The sequence below is a fragment of the Suillus bovinus genome (assembly GCF_016758785.1).
Source record: "Suillus bovinus strain UH-Sbo-P2 chromosome Unknown EDB93scaffold_102, whole genome shotgun sequence".
Taxonomy (NCBI): domain Eukaryota; kingdom Fungi; phylum Basidiomycota; class Agaricomycetes; order Boletales; family Suillaceae; genus Suillus; species Suillus bovinus.
Window position 1 is genome coordinate 82,559 of NW_024542158.1, and position 19,439 is coordinate 101,997.

General features: G+C 48.2%; 6 protein-coding genes across 6 annotated transcripts; 5 read left to right on the forward strand and 1 right to left on the reverse strand.

Moving 5' to 3' along the window:
- Positions 1-330: 330 nt before the first annotated feature.
- EDB93DRAFT_1179731 (uncharacterized protein) lies at positions 331-2,215 on the forward strand. Its single transcript, XM_041450617.1, has 6 exons — positions 331-937; positions 992-1,085; positions 1,142-1,323; positions 1,369-1,513; positions 1,565-1,660; positions 1,708-2,215. Exons 1-6 carry the CDS (start codon positions 477-479, stop codon positions 1,966-1,968), a joined length of 1,239 nt encoding a protein of 412 aa, XP_041302194.1. The 5' UTR covers positions 331-476; the 3' UTR covers positions 1,969-2,215.
- Positions 2,216-2,486: 271 nt separating this feature from the next.
- On the forward strand, positions 2,487-4,069 carry EDB93DRAFT_1094753 (uncharacterized protein; the record flags this gene model as incomplete). The annotated part of the gene is made up of 5 exons (XM_041446631.1): positions 2,487-2,813; positions 2,865-3,564; positions 3,613-3,759; positions 3,812-3,951; positions 4,007-4,069. 5 exons carry the CDS (start codon positions 2,487-2,489, stop codon positions 4,067-4,069), a joined length of 1,377 nt encoding a protein of 458 aa, XP_041302195.1.
- A 2,703-nt stretch (positions 4,070-6,772) lies between these two features.
- On the forward strand, positions 6,773-8,048 carry EDB93DRAFT_1108337 (uncharacterized protein; the record flags this gene model as incomplete). The annotated part of the gene is made up of 6 exons (XM_041447832.1): positions 6,773-6,974; positions 6,995-7,053; positions 7,172-7,415; positions 7,544-7,581; positions 7,875-7,913; positions 7,959-8,048. The coding sequence occupies 6 exons, from the start codon at positions 6,773-6,775 to the stop codon at positions 8,046-8,048; spliced, it is 672 nt and encodes a 223-aa protein (XP_041302196.1).
- Positions 8,049-12,109: 4,061 nt separating this feature from the next.
- Positions 12,110-14,619, forward strand: EDB93DRAFT_1094780 (uncharacterized protein; the record flags this gene model as incomplete). Its single annotated transcript, XM_041446636.1, has 7 exons — positions 12,110-12,288; positions 12,400-13,174; positions 13,433-13,744; positions 13,817-14,087; positions 14,138-14,201; positions 14,252-14,396; positions 14,446-14,619. 7 exons carry the CDS (start codon positions 12,110-12,112, stop codon positions 14,617-14,619), a joined length of 1,920 nt encoding a protein of 639 aa, XP_041302197.1.
- A 371-nt stretch (positions 14,620-14,990) lies between these two features.
- Positions 14,991-16,126, reverse strand: EDB93DRAFT_1255804 (uncharacterized protein; the record flags this gene model as incomplete). Its single annotated transcript, XM_041453844.1, has 6 exons — positions 14,991-15,056; positions 15,108-15,322; positions 15,418-15,822; positions 15,877-15,895; positions 15,948-16,023; positions 16,077-16,126. 6 exons carry the CDS (start codon positions 16,124-16,126, stop codon positions 14,991-14,993), a joined length of 831 nt encoding a protein of 276 aa, XP_041302198.1.
- A 736-nt stretch (positions 16,127-16,862) lies between these two features.
- Positions 16,863-18,937, forward strand: EDB93DRAFT_1263368 (MFS general substrate transporter; the record flags this gene model as incomplete). Its single annotated transcript, XM_041454206.1, has 10 exons — positions 16,863-17,030; positions 17,086-17,129; positions 17,196-17,340; positions 17,392-17,498; positions 17,545-18,059; positions 18,118-18,231; positions 18,284-18,375; positions 18,426-18,559; positions 18,611-18,743; positions 18,791-18,937. The coding sequence occupies 10 exons, from the start codon at positions 16,863-16,865 to the stop codon at positions 18,935-18,937; spliced, it is 1,599 nt and encodes a 532-aa protein (XP_041302199.1).
- Between the last annotated feature and the right edge of the window lie 502 nt (positions 18,938-19,439).

Consider the following 19,439-nt stretch of genomic DNA (forward strand, 5'->3'; position numbering starts at 1 on the left):
AAAGAGCTGAATTTACGACAGTCGGCTCGTTGCTTCTTTGCTTGAGCAGCTTTCTTTGTCACAGGAGGCATATGGTAATATGAACAGGGTATATGGAGCATGGGGTAAATTTTTTCCGACGGAAAAATTTGAAACAAAATGGGAAATTTCGAAAAATTGCTTATTTTTGCTTGTTTCCTTGTAGAATTTTCATTGAGCAAAAAAATTCGTACAATTAAGCTCCCTATAGAGACGGCACTCTAGTGCTTCGTACACTGTAGTCTCAACTCTGTGTGGCACGTGATCAACGGTCTATGTTCAATTGGAAAGTTTGTGGAAAGTAGCGTAACCTAATGACGCCGCCAACGCGCGTATCATAGGCTTCTAAAAGTTCTTCACTTATAACGCTGCCAGGTCTGCTGTTTTCAACAAGTACGAGTGCAAAAAATTGAACGTATTATCTCTGCATAGCAGCTGCGAGCATCACCGTGTTCGCGATGATTAGAGCGCAAACTGTCGTGGCTCGTACACCAAATGCGCTTCTTGCTTCTCTTGACCGTTTTCATTTGCAGTCCAAAGCGAAAAGCGGTACATTCCTCTTTGCTCTTTCCGCTCCCTCAGATGCTCTGTCTATCATAACATCACGTTTAAAATCACATTTTCCTCGCCACATCGGGTGCCTATCGTCCCCGCTACCGGCGTACCGTTCGCACATCATGTGTGCTGTTGCTCTGCTGAATGGAATCACATTCCGATCGACGATTGCTGGTCGCGCTGATCCTCAGGTTGGCCGATGGCATGCTACACGGCACCCAAGTCTACAACAATTACCCGCACGACAGTCGAACGTTTTCGAGGAGTTGAACCGAGATTTCGGCAGAGTTAACTGGGAGGACATATGGGATGGAAGTGCCATGGCTGCTCAAGAGATGATGCCAGTGGAGCTGAGAACGGCGAGGTGGGCTTGAGGTTGCTCTGTTTCCATAACATCTTGACTTTACGCATTCTCCAGGCCTGAAGATGTGTCTTCTATACTGTATTTCTCGGACAAAGCCCCGGAAGGCATTGCGAAGGTACTGAAGGCAAATTTTCCCCATTCACATGAGGCAGGTACATCATGGCATCTGATAGAGCAAGATACTTACACTATTTACCCGATCAGCTAGGTTTTTTAGCGTCGTCGACTCCTTTCATCACAGGTCGACCAGTCACACTTTTCCACGATGGCAAGATATACTCAGATGGGGCAGTCGGGATTGCCCTTCAACCTTCTCTAGGTCATACTTCACTAAAAGTCGAATTCCCTGGTCTGGTCGATCTGACTCCTGATTTGCAAATAACAAGGTACTATTTTTCCTCCTGCGCTCCTCGTGTGCTTAGTAGTTTGAGCTCTGAGGGGAATCTTATAGTCGCGGTCAATAATGGAAACCCTACACGCCTCCTCCTTGCTGCAATGAACAAATATGGCCTTGACGCTCGTGACATCCTACTCAAGGACGATGAGTTCTATGTTAGTGTTATGAGTAATGGCAAGGTACGAAATCCACGCTCATAATTAATCAAATGTACATCGTTATGAACGAAGGTAGAACGATTACACCGTATAACCTCGGGCGATCCTTCACGTGGCACCATTGCCCTCGGGACAATGAGTGCACCACCGCAGGGCTCCATCATAAGAGTGAGTTTTTAGACATCTGAATGATTATACGCCTAAAATTCTGACAGATGCTTTATTTGCCACGGAGGGATGATGTAACCACCCTGAACTTGAAGCCAACGCATGAAAACACATCCATCTCGTTCATCGCGACACCTGACTCCCTTGGTGATGGGCCTCCATCCTCGGTCCTGGATAACGACGTCCTGGTTATTGATGGAAATTTCATTGCTGGATCTGAGAATGGGTTTATGTTGAGAAGAGGCGTCAGAGAAGAAGGCTGGACTTGTACGCTCCCTGGTGGACAGGCCTGCCTGCGTTGGATATGAAACAAGCTGCGGGCGATGTTTCTTTTAGTCCACCTATGGCAGAGCCTCCCTTGGCTTTCTGTTTGTCAAACTGTTTTTTTGTCTCATCATTGTTTATGATACCTCCCCTTTGATGATACATTAAACTTAGGATTGGATTTGAAGGTTACCGGTACACATAAGCACGGTTATTACCGGATTCCAAATAAAAAGGAAAATGGCAAAGTCCGGATTCTAGTGTGAATCTACACTTGGCCTTTGCAAGCAAGGTGATACTTGAATTCCCGTTTTGGCTGGGTATACCGTGTTGTTCGTACTTTCCTCAGCCCGACAAGCTCTTTTCAACGCACAGACCTCTACCGTCAATGTTACACAGCGTCAAAGACGACTTCGCCACCACTAACGATGATCCCCCGTCGTTCAGTGGTCAAGACAGCGATCCCGAGGGAGGTGCCGATGACTTTGAGGTATTTCCTGAAGATAAGGAGAACGCGGTGGAGTCGATCCAACAAGGGGATGCTGCAAGGGAGATTGAAATCATGCGGTCTTCTGTTTCTTCTAGTGTCTCTTCCTTTCAAGACGCTGAGCCTGACAATGGCGAGACGCATGATGTAGCTCCTGCTCTTCCACAAGCCCGTCGCCCTTCAGATTCTGATAGTGGCGAATCGGAAAAGGGTTTGAAGCGAAAGCTTGCTGACCGTGGCACGAGTCAGGGGCCGGAAAACCTAGTGCCTTTGCCCTCTGCCGAGCCTACCAAGCGTCCTAGAGATGATACCAACAAAGATGACAACCCTCGCGAATCAAAGAGACCGTCACCTCCTCCCGAACAAAAACCTGCAGCAGCAGAGACATCTGCACTCAAATTCGTTTGTCGCTGCCTATTATTCAAGAGGCTTTGCTGATGAATTTCTTATCAGGGAGGATTTATGGCCTATGCTGCCGCAGCATCTCCATTTGCTGCTGTCAAAGGTCAGAATATATTTTCAGGAGCTAGTTCCAGCACGTCCAAAAAGTTGTCTGTTTCGCCATCGCCATCACCTTCACCTCTGCCGACGAACAATGCCCCTACACCCTCTCCGTTTGCGAGCTTCGCCTCCTCGCAGTGGTCGGTACAGCAGACGCCGGCGAGCACCGCGACCAAGCGTACGGGCTTCGAAGCCTTTATAAGCTCCGCTTCTCCCTTTGCGACAGCAGGTGTTTCTGCTCTCCCTTCACGACCCAAATCACCATTACGTGCCAGCGGAAAAAGCGCACTCGGAAGGAGTAGGTCGCCCCCGAGACGTGCTCCTCTCAGCATGGCCAGTGCATTCTCATCATATGCCAGTGGTGGCGTGCAAGCTTTGTTTGCTGCGCCCCATCCCAAGCGTGCAAGGGCAGAGTCGCCCAACGGGGGGTCGTCGCGGAGTTCTCTTGAACGGACAAGCAGCACTAGACTGAATGTATTGGATTCAGCATGGAATGGAAGCGCAGATGAGAGCGGAAGCGGAGAGGAAGACGATGATGAAGAAAATGAGAGACCACCTTCAACATTTGGTGAGAGACTCCGTGCAGGTAGGGATGACGAAGAAGATGAGCCCGATGAGGAAAAAGAGCGAGAGAAGCTTCAAGAACAGGACGGTACGATGTTTCAATTTATTCAAGTACAGATGTCTAAACATGTGGCAGTTATAACTGGCGAAGAGGATGAAGAGACAATACACCACGTGCGCGCCAAGCTCTATGCCCTATGCCCCCAGAATCAGTGGAAGGAGCGAGGGACTGGCCTTCTCAAGCTCAATGTCCGACGTTCAGATGGTGGTGGTGCTCGTCTTTGTACGCAGGTTACGTTATCTTCTGAGCTAGTTTCACTAACGTTGAGTATCAGTGATGCGCAAAGAAGCAGTCTACACAGTTATACTGAATGTTACACTCTTCTCCGGAATGAAATGCTTTATTGCACAGGATCCAAGATATATCCGGTTGAGCGTTATCGAAGATGGGGTCACGATACATTACAACCTCAGAGTCAGTTGTTTTCATTGGCATTATCTTCATAACATCTGTAATGACCCTCTCGCAGGTTTCAAACGCGAAGATTGCACAAGATTTGCTAGAGGAGATCAAGTCGAATATTCCAGCTTGACATCCAAAGTACCCTTATGTTACTTTACTGTTCATCATGATCATGCCTTGCTACATTTAACATTAATGTTGTCTTTATGTACAACCACAGGACGCTCGCTGCTCCCTATATTGCATGTCCACTGGTGGCAAGGAGCCTCAGAATCACTCATCCCATGGTCCTAAATATTGCGCTTGGAGTTCATGGGATGTACATCGCGTTCGACGACAGCGCCCTCAAAGGCCTTGGAGAACTTATCACGGACATACTTTCCATTGTACGTTGACCGATGTTTGTGTAGCTTTAAACACGCATTCACTGGCAGTGCTCAATGAAGTGATCTACCATTTAGATCATAAGGAACAACTTGAAGGTAGCGTTCGTGTTGCGTTGTGATACAGCGGCAAGTTGAACCAAACTTGCAAGCCTTTTCTATCTTTATGAGCCTCAGCGACACCTGTCGATGACTTGACAAAACATGTTGGATGATTGTTGGCTAAATTGACGAAACTGGTACTCGCGATCAGCAGTCAGGACCTAAAGGGTCAGCTATAGACCAGTAGAAGGGTTTGATGATCCCGCTTGGCATGCCACAATGACCGCTTGATGACAACTCTACCATTTATTTAGTGCAGATCCCAGAACTACCGGTACCAGATGCATCCCAGCTTGTCTTGCGACCCCTGTCACAGTAACGACATCAGTCAGTACTTTCTCGTTTACATATACAAGCGGCTACTCACACGTCGAACAGGAATCACAATGCGATAGATGACTGATGCAAATTCCACCCATGATGACGGAGCGTCAGGTGGATTTCACATTAGACGCTAATTATCTGTCGAATGTTAGTGTTGAAACACAAGGAAGCACTGTCCTAGTAAGTATGCGAAAGTATACGAGGTATATGTGAAATGCAGGAGCGGTAGTGGACGACTGAGCCTGCGCAGAATATCACGTGTCAGAATCCCTGGTATGGTCCTAAGATGGCAAATCACGGTCCTCCGGGCAACCCATGACCCGTTATTTCCTTCGTTTTTTTGTTTCTTATTCGGACCATCCTGGGGTGGCGCAACGAGTCATTCGCCGCTTTTGATACTCAAATGAATTTGTCTGTCTCGTACTACATGGGCATATTTATCACCAGGAAGATGGCATAGTATCAACGAGGAACGTTGGAGTCCAAGTCACCATCTGCAGTATCAACAAAGAATCAGTGTTGTATTGACTATCTGATATCTCACCATATTGATACAACGGAAAGAGAAAAGAATGATGAGCTGTTGCACCCTGCTTTTAGTGACCAACGGGTCGCATTAATTTAACCGTATCGATATCACTGGTGGGGTACTTACCTGGAACCGGCAAAAATGACGCAGATGGTATCATGCAATCCGACAGGACTCTAGACCGCCGCGCGGCAATCAATGATGTTCGGGATTTGGTGGGATCCTGCGCTCATTTCCTTTATAATATTGCTGCTTCTGCGGCCCAAACAAACGCGGGCCCGAGACACCATCAAATCGTAAACCGAGTCTTACGAAAAGCTGCACAAAACAGTGGAAGCCTCTCGTGCCCGTGATATTGAAAGTCGGCCAGAGAATCGACAGCGTGTCGTGGCGACTTTGATACTAAGGCCGCCCGACAAGCAAAGATAAATACAAATATGTTGTATACCACGGATCTTGTAAACCTAGTATAGCTCGGTCATACAAATCAAAAGCAAATGACCGAGTGTATTTGAGCAAACAGGCATTGCGAACTTGAAGTAATTCAACGGTACCTTTTGGACATGGACTAGAACGAATTCCCCAGCTGGAATATTCCGAACACAACATCCACATAGGCTGCGTCTGGCTGATCTGCTGTTGCAATTCAGTTATGATGCCCTTTTGATCATCGCGACCGGCATTACTTCGCTTGATTTGTGTCGTTGTCCCTCGTTCGGACCGACTGTGGCTCGAGCGCTATGGAGCGGCATGACGATCACGAAAAGGATTAGAAAAAGTATCAGACATAATCGGATGCGTGAAATGTCGCCAGGGCGTCCTTAAAAGCACGAACACAATTAGAATATGTACTCGTAGCGTAACTAGTCCTTCCGAATTGGATATCTGAACGCGAATGGCGCAATTGGTCATGAGTAACGTACTACGCTGTGCCGTAAGATAGCAGTAACGTCCAACCGGATACTGATCACAAACTGCTCAAAGCTGAAGACAACGAAGATGGCAAGTTAAACTGGATGGTGGAACGGAGGGCAGGCGAAGAGAACGTCGAGAGAGTTGAGTAACAAGACAAACATGTACAATTCGGACTAGAACTATTTTCAGACCAAGACCCTCATTTCTTAATCTTCTGAATACCTGTGTCTACTATAGCTAAGTAAGGTTACGCCTACGCATCAATCTGGCACGGCCAAGCGAGTGGCCAGACCTGGTTTTCCGACTGGGCATGGCTCAAGTTGGATAGCTGTGGGCCTGGAAATTAATTAATGGCCTAGGTATAATCTGCATAGAGTTCAGCACCATGGAATTTCCACGGACTCCGAAGCACAAGAACTACCAGGTGGGGATTTTCTACTTGGCTCTTCCATTCCTTCAGCTCTCAATTGGTGATTCGACTGGACTGCTGTTTCATGTGGGAGCTTCGGCGGGGCTCGCGACTCCCTCAATGACTCAACTCCGCTCCCAAATGTGGGACAGGATTGTACAGGGCTAAACAATGTCCACGCGCCCAGAAATTGATTTCACGCGTCGCAACGAAGAAAAATACAGCGGTAGAAAAATACAAGCACGCACGTTTAGCGCTGGAGCCACCAAGTCGTTGCTTGAATGTGGGCTGAAAGGAAGTGCTTCCCTTGAGGACATTCGACCGTCGGGCGGTTATTTTCAGGCGCCCACGCTCAGGGAACCGGAACAATACCGTGCATCTGACTTGTAACAGATAGAGACATCGGTCGCTCTGAGAATGAGGGTGTTCAAGACTGGGTGATCCTGGTCGACGTTATCCGTAGCTGACTCAGTTCTGTTCACATAGGTGTTCGTATGGAGTGGTGTAAAGCACGCGCACGCACTTCTCGGTGGTCGAGGAGATGAGACGAGTCATGGTTTGCCTTTCTAGAGTGGCAAGGGCTACTGGTGGCATCAGCGCGCGACTCTGCGCCCATTGGAGAAAACTGCCAAGCAAGAGGGCTTGCGGCAATGTGTATACCTACCCTCCGTTCTGCCATACGAAAGGAACTCATTCCTCAACTCCCATGGGCTCTATGACGGTGGACATTTCGTTGATGTCGAGCATGAAACAGGCAATAATGTGATTGTCATGAAGCTTAAAGGAACGTGGACTCAATCTCAGGCCCCCCCAGGTACTGAAGGAGTAGCTGTGTTTATGGGAAAGTGATGATTCATAGCCCGAGGCCTCATGAGTTTCTTTGTTTCGGGGGAACTATTACTACCCGCCCTGCTACAATGTATAATCCCCTTGTTCCTCTAGTAACGTACAGCAAGGGCTCCAGCGTCAAGTCAGATACAGTACGTAGTTTATGGGGAATGCATGAACCTTAATGTCTTTCCTATCTTCAAGTCATCCTTTGGGAGGTGCTAAATGCTCAGAGACATGGCCACATGTGTTTCAGACCGCACAATTCGTAATACGAGAAATGGTACACTGACCCCTGCCATTGACTTCAACAATACTTGCTAAATCGGATATCAGGAGCCACCATGCTTTAACTTTCTAAATCAGGCTAAAGCGCAAGTGGGGCCACTTTACACTGTGCGGCAGTATCTTAATATCAAAACTTTTTCATTTTGGTCGCTTCTAGAGAAAAAACTTGGTACAGCTTGTTGACTCGTGTAATGATGTAAGTTCGTTTTAACCATTGACCGACTAACCATTTCGTATGAAGGATCGCATATCTGGCATACTCATCAATCTTGCCCCCTTGCTGCCAAATCGCAAGGCAGTGAAATGCTTAGAATGGTCAAAATCACATTGACGACCTCATAACCCACAGCCCTGGAGAGTACCTGCTAAGCTAAGAGCATCGGAGGAATAGTCCTTCGACTTATTCACTTCCCAGCTAAGGGATGTGCAACCTTTCAGCGTCTGGTAAGTCTTCAAGTCGAGTTGCAGTATTGTCTCTTCCCAACGCCCCACGTGGTTCTACAGGGTCCATACAGCATTTCTACAGCATCTATACCATATATGCGCCGGTAAAAGAAAGAAGTATTGGAATATACAAGCATCTCAAGGCACCCTTGCTTGTTTCTACACCGCCCACAATCCCTTCAAGATCCCCACCCGATTCTAAGTTTCAAGGTGGCGGTAATGCAACATTACGACAAGTGCATGTCTTATCTCGTAGCCGCTGAAAGGGTCTTTTTCCTCAAGCACGGTTAACGTGCATTTATGTTGCAATAGGAGCTATGGCTCGTGGCAGAAGTCAATCCCTCCCTGACGTTATCCCGAGTTTTCCATGATAACATTCACACTTTAGGGCGTAGCTCTCCCGCCATGGCTCACGGATCAGAGAGTTGGCCAGCTGAGATTTGATTTTATCCCGGATCATATTCGGCTCAGATGGAATAGGTTTCCGATAGCAACTTGCAATAAATTTTCAAAGTGTATATAAGAACCGCGCGTCCGAACAAACGAATCAACAACCTTCATCTTCAATAATGGAAGATCATACTCCGTCGACAGTGGCGTCAAGGTTTTTTATCACTGGATGCAGACAAGCGCGCCGTAATGACTCCTTCGGGGAACCATTCCCTGAGTTTACAAACTCCCATATCGCGAGTCAAGGCTCCTCGAACCACACCAGCATGAGTTATCATGATTCCGTACCTCCATCAAGGTACGCTTGTTTTTTTCTCCATAAACAGTTTACTTCCATTCTGACCATGTAGCCTTAGCTACGATAACGGCCATCACTCTCTGATTTTGTTGGAACAAAATCGATGTCCTGACTCTGTTTGGTACTAGTAGTCTATGTTTTTCTCCCTGGAATATTCCGCTCATGAAATGATAGCCTGCCGAATGACCATTCGCATGATTACGACGGTATCATGCGTGTTCCATTATTGGATGAAACGGCTCTCTTCGTTGCAAACTATCTCCACCAGTTGCGCCTGAAATATGGGATGGACATCACTCTTGAGCAAGTAATTCGAATATGTGGTGGACAATGCGACACTCCAGGTCACCATCATCACTTACTTTCCTGTGGCGTATATCGCTCACACTACATCTGATCGCAGACCCAAAGCCTACGTACGGCCAGATTGGAATGGATGATCACTTTGTTTCGAACCACAGTTCACCTTCGGCGGGTGACACAGGTGGCCAATCTAGCAGATCAACCCGCCAGTCTACACCCAGCGAGAGGGGTCATTTCAGGTCCAGTGCCGTCGCACAGACCGATCACGAGGTGTTCCGAGACGGTGACAGATGGAAGGTTAGGTGTCACGAAGGCTCTTGCAGCGGCAATGTATTAATGAAGGACAATTTTTCCCGGCACGTGCGTGAACGTCATCTTGGTGGAAAAAGGAAGACGGGAGAAAGCTCTCTGCTGTGGCATGCTCATCCCGGAACGAAATGATAAGTATTGTTACTATACCCCTATAGTTGCAGCAAGGAAGATTGGCTGATGTGGAACCAAGGCACGGATCACCTTGGGCATCTCTCTTGTAGATACGATAGCTCATCAATTTACGTTGCTTCGTGATAATAAGACACACAGCTTCACATACACAAGCTGAGCAGAACTAAACATGATTTCTTAGAGTTCCTGTACCTGGAAGATATGAGAAATTAATCGAATAAACCTGTCCGTCGACACGACGATCCATGAATGACAGTTCACTTGGTCGCCGGTCCCGACAACCTCTTTACTATACAACATGAATCATTTGCATTAATCATGTGCCTGCAATTGAGACCCGGGGTTCTCCAGCTCGAATTTACATATGTTACATAAGTTATGTTAGCTAGTCGTAAATATTGAGTAAATAACAATTTATACTTAGTAGGCCTAGTCAATTAATTAGTCTCTGTTCACTAATTGATATTCGTATTCATTCACTGGAACTGCGCGATTGCGCCTATCCTACGATTCCACAATGGATGCTCTGATGGAATGAAAAGGGTTCAAAATCAGTAAGAGTGCGGGACTCTTCTGTTTGGATTATCATGACTGCCAAGAAAACCACGAGGACGATAAGAAGAGTGGCTATTGTCCTCACAAGTCGAGAAGCATGGCAATGAAGTGCTGTATTGGGACTTTGGACAAATGCAGACCTTGGGAGATACGACCACAACGTGCCAGTGGCAGGACACGCCCATTAATGGAGCCTCGGAGGACAAGGGCGGGGAGAGCGCAACAATGAAGAGACTAAGATTCTCTTGAATGCTAGTCAAGCTTCGACTAGCTCACAGCTCGCTTGTCTAGATCCCTAAGAGACAACGGGAAAGATGACAGAAAGGCAGGGTGTCAAATGAGGATGACGAGGGCGATGATCATGGCAAGGGATGGCTTTCCCCTGGCTTCTAGCTTGGTATAACTGCTACTTGGTGTCCTTGGTGACGCTGTCGATGACTGGTGCCGGGCCACGTCGATTGTGCCCTCCACTGCTGACCTAATACAAGCCGACGAGGAAGGCCATCGATGAAATAAATAATATGAATTGGCTGGATGAGACCGGAGAGAACGGGTACAGCATAAGGTATACGCCCGGAGGCCATCCCAAAAAAGAGTGCTGTGGCGGCAATAACCGAATCAGACACGAGGTGGGGTGCGTTTGAACTTACTCATCACTGCCGTTTACCACCACTTCGTCGTCGTCGTCGCCTTCGCCGTCGAAGAGACACTGCAGACAACGTCGAGCTCTGTACAAAACAAACTTCTACTGTATCTTAGTCTTATCCTTTGTTTCATTTTTGTTCTCATAACAGTAACAACGTTGCCATCCAACTTGGCTTTCTCTCTGAGGCTAGGCTATATACCGCCAATTTCCTACTCCCGCTCCTTTATATTCCTGCTGAATTCGAACAAGTGCAATGGGCCAAACTCCTTCCAGGGTGCAGATTCGTCGCAATGGCATTACACAAGCGAGATCTAACCCACCATCCGAATCGCAGTCATCGTCCACACCTTCAACTTCCGTTCCCACCCCTTCATCGTCATCTTCTTTGTCAGTGCCTCAAATTGCAGGCATCACAGACACGAAACGTAGTCGTCGTGCATCCCTGCCACACCGCCTTCTTTCATCGCTCTCAAATCCACGCATCCGGACAGACAGTTCAACCACTCAGTCCTCGCAGCGCAAAAAGTGGCGGCTTTCACGACGTGTCTCCAAAAATCGTACAGCCAATGACACTGCTGTTTGTGAGGTTGCGGAACCTCAAGACGAACGAAACGGATCTCAAGACTCTCCTGCGGAAGTAGAGAGCGATAAGGGTAAGGCGAGAGATGAAGCTGCGAATGACTTCCCGTCGGCTGCAGAAGCATCAACATCCCTTACTCCGCCATCAGAAGAGGTGGTCCCGACTACTACGGGTGGACGATTGGTTGAATCGACATCTGATATCTCATTCCAACCCATTCCCTCAATTTCTCGTCATTGCTCGGAGGATGACGAGAATGAAGTCGTCATTGCTCCAACTACAGAGTCATCTCCTCAAGTACATGTCCCAATCGTAAACCAGAGCGAAGGCCCACCGTTCATGCCTCCGATTGCACCCGCTGGACCTCAATCTCACGTAGGCTCAACTACACAGCCCTCCGGTCGCCAATTTCCACCCGCGGGAACACTTGTCGTCGTGCAAGGTGTCGTGCATACCACTGACGTGTCTCGCGCTTCGGAGGTAAATACCGCCAATAACATTAACTCGAACAATACGAATCCCGCGAATGATAACAATCTGGAGCCACCAGGAATTGTCAGGTCATCATCCATTGCACGCCAACGATCATCTTCTACCCCCGGTGACCGCTTGCGCAACCGTTTGTCTGGAATCCTACCCCGCCCTTCCAGCATGCTGCCATCTGTACCACTTATGTCAGAAGATGGTGCTGCCGTTGATTATCCACAGCAATTGCCTGTTGACACACAGTCAAGTACGGCCTCTCTCCCGGGCCCTAATGCAGAGACTGGTCTACCAGCCTCTGAAACATCTAGTGCCAACACCGGCTCACTTTCGCCGAGTAGCATTGATGTATTGGGAACGTTGCTCAGGTATGTATTCTATTTACTCCACAACTCGCCTGCATTATGCCCCAACCCGTCATACAATTTGACTTGATTTGTGTGTATTGCGTACAACAATGTTGACTTCTTTTTAATCAGTGTCGCGGCAGCGGCAACAGCTGCTTCTCTTCTCACAGGGACTTCCGAGCCCATTTTTTCGTCTGGACTCGCGCCCTTATCTCAATCACCAAATCAGCCTCCTCAAAGCGCGTCAGATCGGCCTTTATCGCCTACACCCACAGGTGACGCTGGGCGAATGCGTCATGTCTGGAGCAGCTTACGCGATCGCCTTGGTCTACGCACACCTGGAATGGGAGTGCCTGGTGTTGATGAGGGCACAGGTAGACCCAGTCCCCGCGATGCACGTGAGCTTCTGCTTACGGAAATGGCTCGGGCATTCAATTTGGGCCTTGGCCTAGGAAGACCGCCTGTTGTCCCTGATGTCACCAATGCCAGCGGCCCCGCGGCGCCCGTCGCTGAACCACCCTCCGCCAATGGAGATGGGACCAGTGACGTTCCCGTAATGCCCCCGCCTGGAAGTTTTGAGCGCTTCCTTATCGATCTTCAATCAGATCTAAGGGTTGCGCTTGCGCAAGACAGTAGTTCTGTTGACGCCGAGGGCAATGGAGGTGTGGGTGATGAAGATAGCCATGGAGGTGCACGCCATGAGAACGAAGACGTGCCAGATGGCACGAGTGACGAGTCTTACGACACTGCTGCATTCGACATGGATGATAACATGCCTGAGCTTCAAAGCGTTTCTGATGAGGCGTCTACTATCTCGGATGCCCACACTGCCCGGGAGAGCCCAGGCACGAACAATGACAGTCTAGGACATAGTGATGATCCAGATATGGAAAATGATAACGCCCTAGTACATGATGCCACAGCAACCTTGCCTCGCATTGCCCACGCTGGCACCCTTTCTGGAGAGGCGGGTATAGATACAGGGTCTCAGGATGCTTCATATGGTTTGTCAGGGTCCCCAACAGAACCTTCCTTATCAACTCCTTCATCTGGTCCCCCAGGTGTGAGTTCTTTCACTGAATCCTCTACTACTGCACAAGAGTCTGGCGAGACAGACATGCCATTCAGAATTCCACGTATCTCACCTGGGTCTACGCGCACTGAGCACACGCCTATCAACTGGTGGCGATTGTACCGTTTCCCTGCTATCACCGCGCCAGCAAGTCGCGGTACACAGGCGCACACGATTGTACAGCAAGGATCTGCCCCACAACCACTACCGCACGCGGATGGTGATGGAGTACAAAATGCAGCTGGTCCACCAGCCGCTCCGCCTTCTCCATCCTTTACTCCTCCAGGGATGCCGGATACTACGCACGCAATGCCAGACGGCGACCTGACCGATGGAGTGCAACCGGGTAGTGGTAATGAACAACGTAATGTCGTCATTCCTGTCATCGTCGTGGGGTTGCAATCAGTGCACGCAGAACGCCAATCTCCTATGCCTCCACATCCTCCCCATCACCTTCACCCTCATGTCCATCATCAGCCACCCGATTTCGCAGACGAGCGCCCTATCGAAGGAGATATGATGGATTTAGAATTTGGCAGTGAAAATGGGATGTCTCCACCAGCCCCAGCCCCTACTGCTCTATCAGAATTTCCTCCCGAGAATACGCGATCATCGCGCGGGCGCTCTTGGCAGTCTCGTGCGGCAGATGCCATCAGGAATTTACGTCCTGGTCGCAGGGCTGCTGTGGCAAGACAAACAGCGTCAGAACCCCCGGGGTCTAGAACATTCCTCATTTATGTCATTGGTGGTGAGTTCGCCCCTTTTTCGATGTTTTCAAATATGGACAGTTTATATCAGGCTACTACCCCCCCGATCATCAAATCATTACAGGCGGAAACTTGGATTCGTTCGAGGCATTGTGGTACGTACGCGCTAGGGCTGTGATATCGTGCCCTGCTCACTTTCATGCAGGGAACTAGCCGAGTTACTCGGTCAAGTGAAACCACCCACTGCCTCCAAGGAGGAGATCGACAAGTCTGGGCTTGAAGTGATCAGGGCAAATTCACTTGAGGAGTATGCAAAGGACGGACGTGTGGCTACTAATTGCGTCGATCGGGTATGGAATCACACCTTTATCAGCATAAGCTTGCTTACTTTGCATGTAGTGTCTCATATGTCTCGATGACTATGTGCCGGACGATGACCTACGTGTACTAAGCTGTAAACACGCATTCCACCAAGGGTGTGTGGATAAGTGGCTCCAGACAGGGAGGAATAATTGTCCTGCCTGCCGTACGAAGGTACGTCAATTTAACAGCAAACAATCACTCACTTTTTGACAAGCTGTTTCAGGGCGTCGACAATGACACCAGCCCCTCCACTGAACCGTCCGCTTCGAGTTCAGCCTTGACACCCTAGCCATCGGGCGCATGATGGCGTGCATCCTTCATTAAGCAGTATTTTCCTTGCATCATCTTTCCCGACTGTAATAAAGCTTCGCATCTGATCTGTCTTGCGATCCGTGTAGCAATTTCACCTATTCATCGCCGTTCTTTCTTCAGCTTATTATATAATGCTACTGAGTATCATCGTTAAAAACAATTTATCCAAATAGCCCGTTGTCACTTGTACTGTACGGCACATAGACATGATCATTTATCACAGTACCTGTGTACCGTCAGGACTTAGCATATAGTCAAGTGTGATACTGTCATGCACGCTTTCCGGTGACGCCAGCCTCTTTGAGTTTGGCGAGAAGCTCGTCCACATTTGCCACCTGGATATCATTGTAAGTACTGAATTGTACTATGAAGAAATGGAATATCACCTTGCCGCCACCAACGCGCTTTGGAGGTTCTGTGACTTCGATGGTCTCTAGTCTAGGCGCGATATCAACTCCAAGTTCCGCAACCGTCAACTTTTCGACAGGTTTCTTCTTGGCCTTCATGATATTGGGCAACGATGCATACCGAGGTTCTTGGAATAGGCGGAAATTAACCGAGTGATGAAATATTATATTACGAATGAAACGCACCATTAAGCCTGGATTTGAGAATGTTCGTCAGTTACTAAGACATTCATGGATAAACATAGTTCGACTTGCCGAAGATCTGTCGTTATAATGACAGGAAGCTTACACCTAAGCTCTTCAAGACCTCCATCGATCTCACGAGTGATGTTTGCAACCTTCTGCTCTGGGTCCACCTCGACCTTGCTCGCAAATGTTGCCTGTGACCACCCCATGAGGCCAGCGAGCATTTGTCCAGTTTGTCCAGCGTCATCGTCAATAGCTTGCTTGCCCAAGATTACTACGTCCACACCCTCCTTTTGTCGTTCGATGAGGGCCTTCAGAGTCTTTGCTACACCAAGAGGCTCTGGGGACGGAGCAGATTCCGGGATTTCGACGTGGACGGCAGAGTCGGCACCCATGGCGAGTGCGGTGCGGAGCGTCTCTGCGGACTTTGGTGGACCGATGGTGACAACCTTGATAGATTTCACTGCATCCTTCAGGCGTTCTCGTATCCGGACGGCTTCCTCCACGGCTATAACACACGGTCAGATAACTGTGCCTCGCCGAATACTAACGGAAAACGTACCAATCTCATCAAAGGGATTCTGTAATAACTTATGTGAGCAGACCTGTTTACGAATTGTAAACCTGCCATACCATGGAATGTTTAACATTGAGGTCGATGCCTGTCTGCTCAGGATTCACGCGAATCTTCACGGCATAGTCTACCGCCCTTCCAAACACATGTTGAGAACTGGAAGTATAGATTTTTTGATTCGTGCGTACCTCTTTATGGGGACTATTATGTTGAGCAACCGCGCAGCAGAAGGCCTCATCCTCAATCTCTTGTTAAAAAGTCAAAGAAATCCGAGTCGAGTTTATGATCTGTCGGAGTTCGGATTCGGAAATGAAGACGGAGCAGACGTGCGGTCACGGTCATCTGCAACTTGTCACAATGCTGAAGTACTCGTCCCGGTCAATTATATTCTTTTAGACTTACATTCTAAGCTGTGATGACAGCTGACTCAGTGCTCACACCCCCGACTAGGGCCGAAACCGTTTCAACTTTCTCCCTCTTCCCAGTGAGACTCGGACATTTATAGACTCAGGAATGCGGTTGTTCCTTCTGATCAATATTTCCTCTCGGAACATGTCACTTAGTAAGTTGATAACAGAATGTACGTTCTGTACGGACGGATAAAAGGATTTCGGCGGACTCATGACTTGGATGGTAAGTACTCTTTTCCTATTATTAGTTTTGACTTCACCTCTCAGTGACCGGGCACCCGATATTCCGTGGCAAGCAGAAATTCTAGATGATTGCGAACTGGAATGGTCGTTCTGGGGCCTCCCTCTTAGTGGCTGTCTGATTACTGGAACGAAGACAAAACTCTATAGCCACGCCACTCTATCGGTCATGTTATCCGACACTCTGGCACTGTAATTGAGGATATTTTGATCGTCGGCACCACCAAAATCATGCGTGTTTTTGTCGCGCGCTCCATTACGCCACCATCTATATAATCATGCACTCTCATGCTTCGGCTCCCGCATTGAACGACCTTCTACGCTATGACAGAAAGCCAGAGCACAACTTTGTCGCCTACAGAGGTCAACAGTGTGGAATTCCAGGATACAAACAGTCAAGCGCATGCAACGTCGTCAAATGAACCTATCAAGCTTGATATAGAACATGCAATAGTTGAGGATGATCCTCGAACATGGTCGAATGCGAAGAAGGCGCGTCATCTCCTCTTGATTTTGTAACTCGAGGCTGATAGATCACATCGTACAGAACGTTGCATTGTTTATCATATCTGGAGCATCGATGATCGCAGGGTTTATGCGCGAATATACAAAACCGTGAATTGTTTCCTTGATGTCATTGGAATATCGGCTGAACAGCCGGGGGATAGCCGCCAATGCTCAAATTGAGCAGCAGCTACACACCAGCAGCGGGGACATCAGCCTGAGTTTGTCTCTTTTCATTCTCATTCAAGGAAATTTCCCTGTCATCTGGAGCGCAATCAGCGAGATAAAGGGCCGCAAGGTTTGGATTTCCGTGTCTTTGAGTGTCATTCGTTAATACCGCTGAGCTCAGCTGGTGTACCTTTTCTCCGTAGCACTGTTTACACTTGGGTCGGTAATCGTGGCCATATCCAGAACCATTGGTTTGTTGATCGGTATGCGTATTCTGCAAGGCGTGGGGTATGGCAGTCCTTCAATCCCTTGATTACTTGCTCACGTGGAATAGGTCAAGCGCCGTTATCGCTATCGGAGCTGCCACTCTGGCCGACATATACGAGCCGCATCAACGAGGAAAAATGATGGGTGTTTTTTATTCTGCACCTCTCCTCGGTCCCTCGTTGGGGCCAATTATCGGTGGTGCACTCACACAGGGCCTCGGCTGGCGGGCGGTTTTCTGGTTCCTAGTCATCTGGGGAGGTATAATATTCTCGGCATTCCTTTTCTTGTTCAAGGACACCTTCCGGAAAGAAAGGAGTGTGACGTACCAGAATGTATTGAAGAGGAGACTTCGAGATCAACAATCGTTAGAGGCAAAGGACGACTCGCGAAACGTTTCGGAGAAGGAAACACAAGTGAATGGCGATAACCAGGCGAGTCCAAAAGACATTGAAGCACAGCCGACGGTCATACCAGCATCAGCCATCAGAGAAGTAAAGCTATCCATTGCTGATGTCAACCCTTTCCCTCCATACCTATCGATTCTCAGCCGCAAGAACAACTTTGTTATCTTGATAGCATCAGGTGAGTGTCGTGTCCTCAGTTATCTTTTCTGAATAATTCTCATGTCCTTTTGTACTAGGTTTAATTTTTGCATTTAGCTTCAGCATTGCATATACATGCGCTAGAACATTGTCGATGTATTATAATTACGATGCTTTGAAGACCGGCCTCGTCTTACTTGCCTTTGGCATTGGTAAGCGAATCACAAACAAACTACGAGCACCTGCCTGACGCATTTATCCCAGGCTCTGTAAGCGGCAGCATATTAGGTGGACGTTGGTCCGATCGGACACTTGCTCGGCTAAAGGCAGCAAACGGAGGGATCAGCTTTCCAGAGGTGACCACTATTTCAACCTCTATCTCCATGTTTGACGCGAACCTGTGCAGATGCGCCTCGAGAGTACGAAAGTTGCCATGGTGTGGTTACCTCTTTCCGTGATTGGATATGCTTGGGTGTGCCAAGAACGGGTCAACGTCGCTGCGATATGTGTGATGCTCTTCTTCGCAGGATTTTTATCCATGTATGTTTCTTCCGTGTTGCACTGTTATTTGCTCTCATCCGCGCGCGATAGATGGATCTACACGAGCACACTGGCATACATCGTCGATGCAAACACCGGTCGCTCATCGACGGCAGTAGCGACCAACAGTTCTTTCCGCGGTCTGTCTGCTTTTGTTGCTGCTGAGATTGCTATTCCTCTACAAGTGAGTCAGAGTTATAAGAGCTTGTGGAAGATCTGAAGTTGGTTTAGGATAGCATTGGCGACGGTGGTCTGTATACGCTATGGGCGGGGCTAATGGTCGTTGCTGATTGTATTATCTTACTGGTGTTGTACAAAGGCAGGAAGTGGAGAGAAGCCAGTGCTGAGCGGGAGAAGCAGAAGCTGGATGGCAAGTAGACTTGAAGTAGACAATCAACATGACTTCTGAAGTTCCGATAGATCATAGATGAGGATAGACCTTATCATATTACCAGAATTAACCATTTCAGTATAGAATCGTCGAAGGCTCGTTCGCCGTCGATTGCAGCTAACTAGCTAGGATGTCGCGGAGTTGACTGTCATCAAATTCATTTGCCAGTGACGGATCCCAAGTCCGTGTTAATGATAGTCACTAGTGGACTTTTACGGTCATCTGTATTGAAAATGAACGTGCGTGGTTCAATCAATGATATCCGACAAACTTCCTAGAAGCCATCACAACGCTAATCCCAAAGCTCATGAACTATTGAAGGTGAATCATTATCTGATCGACATCATGACTTCTACATACAAAATATCAACCTGGCCGCCATAAATAGTTAACAAGAAACGAGTCTAGGAACCAATAAGTAGAATAAAGAAGTAAACGAAACCTTTCATGCCCTGTGGTCTGCATCTTTCACCAAAGCACGCGTAGGAT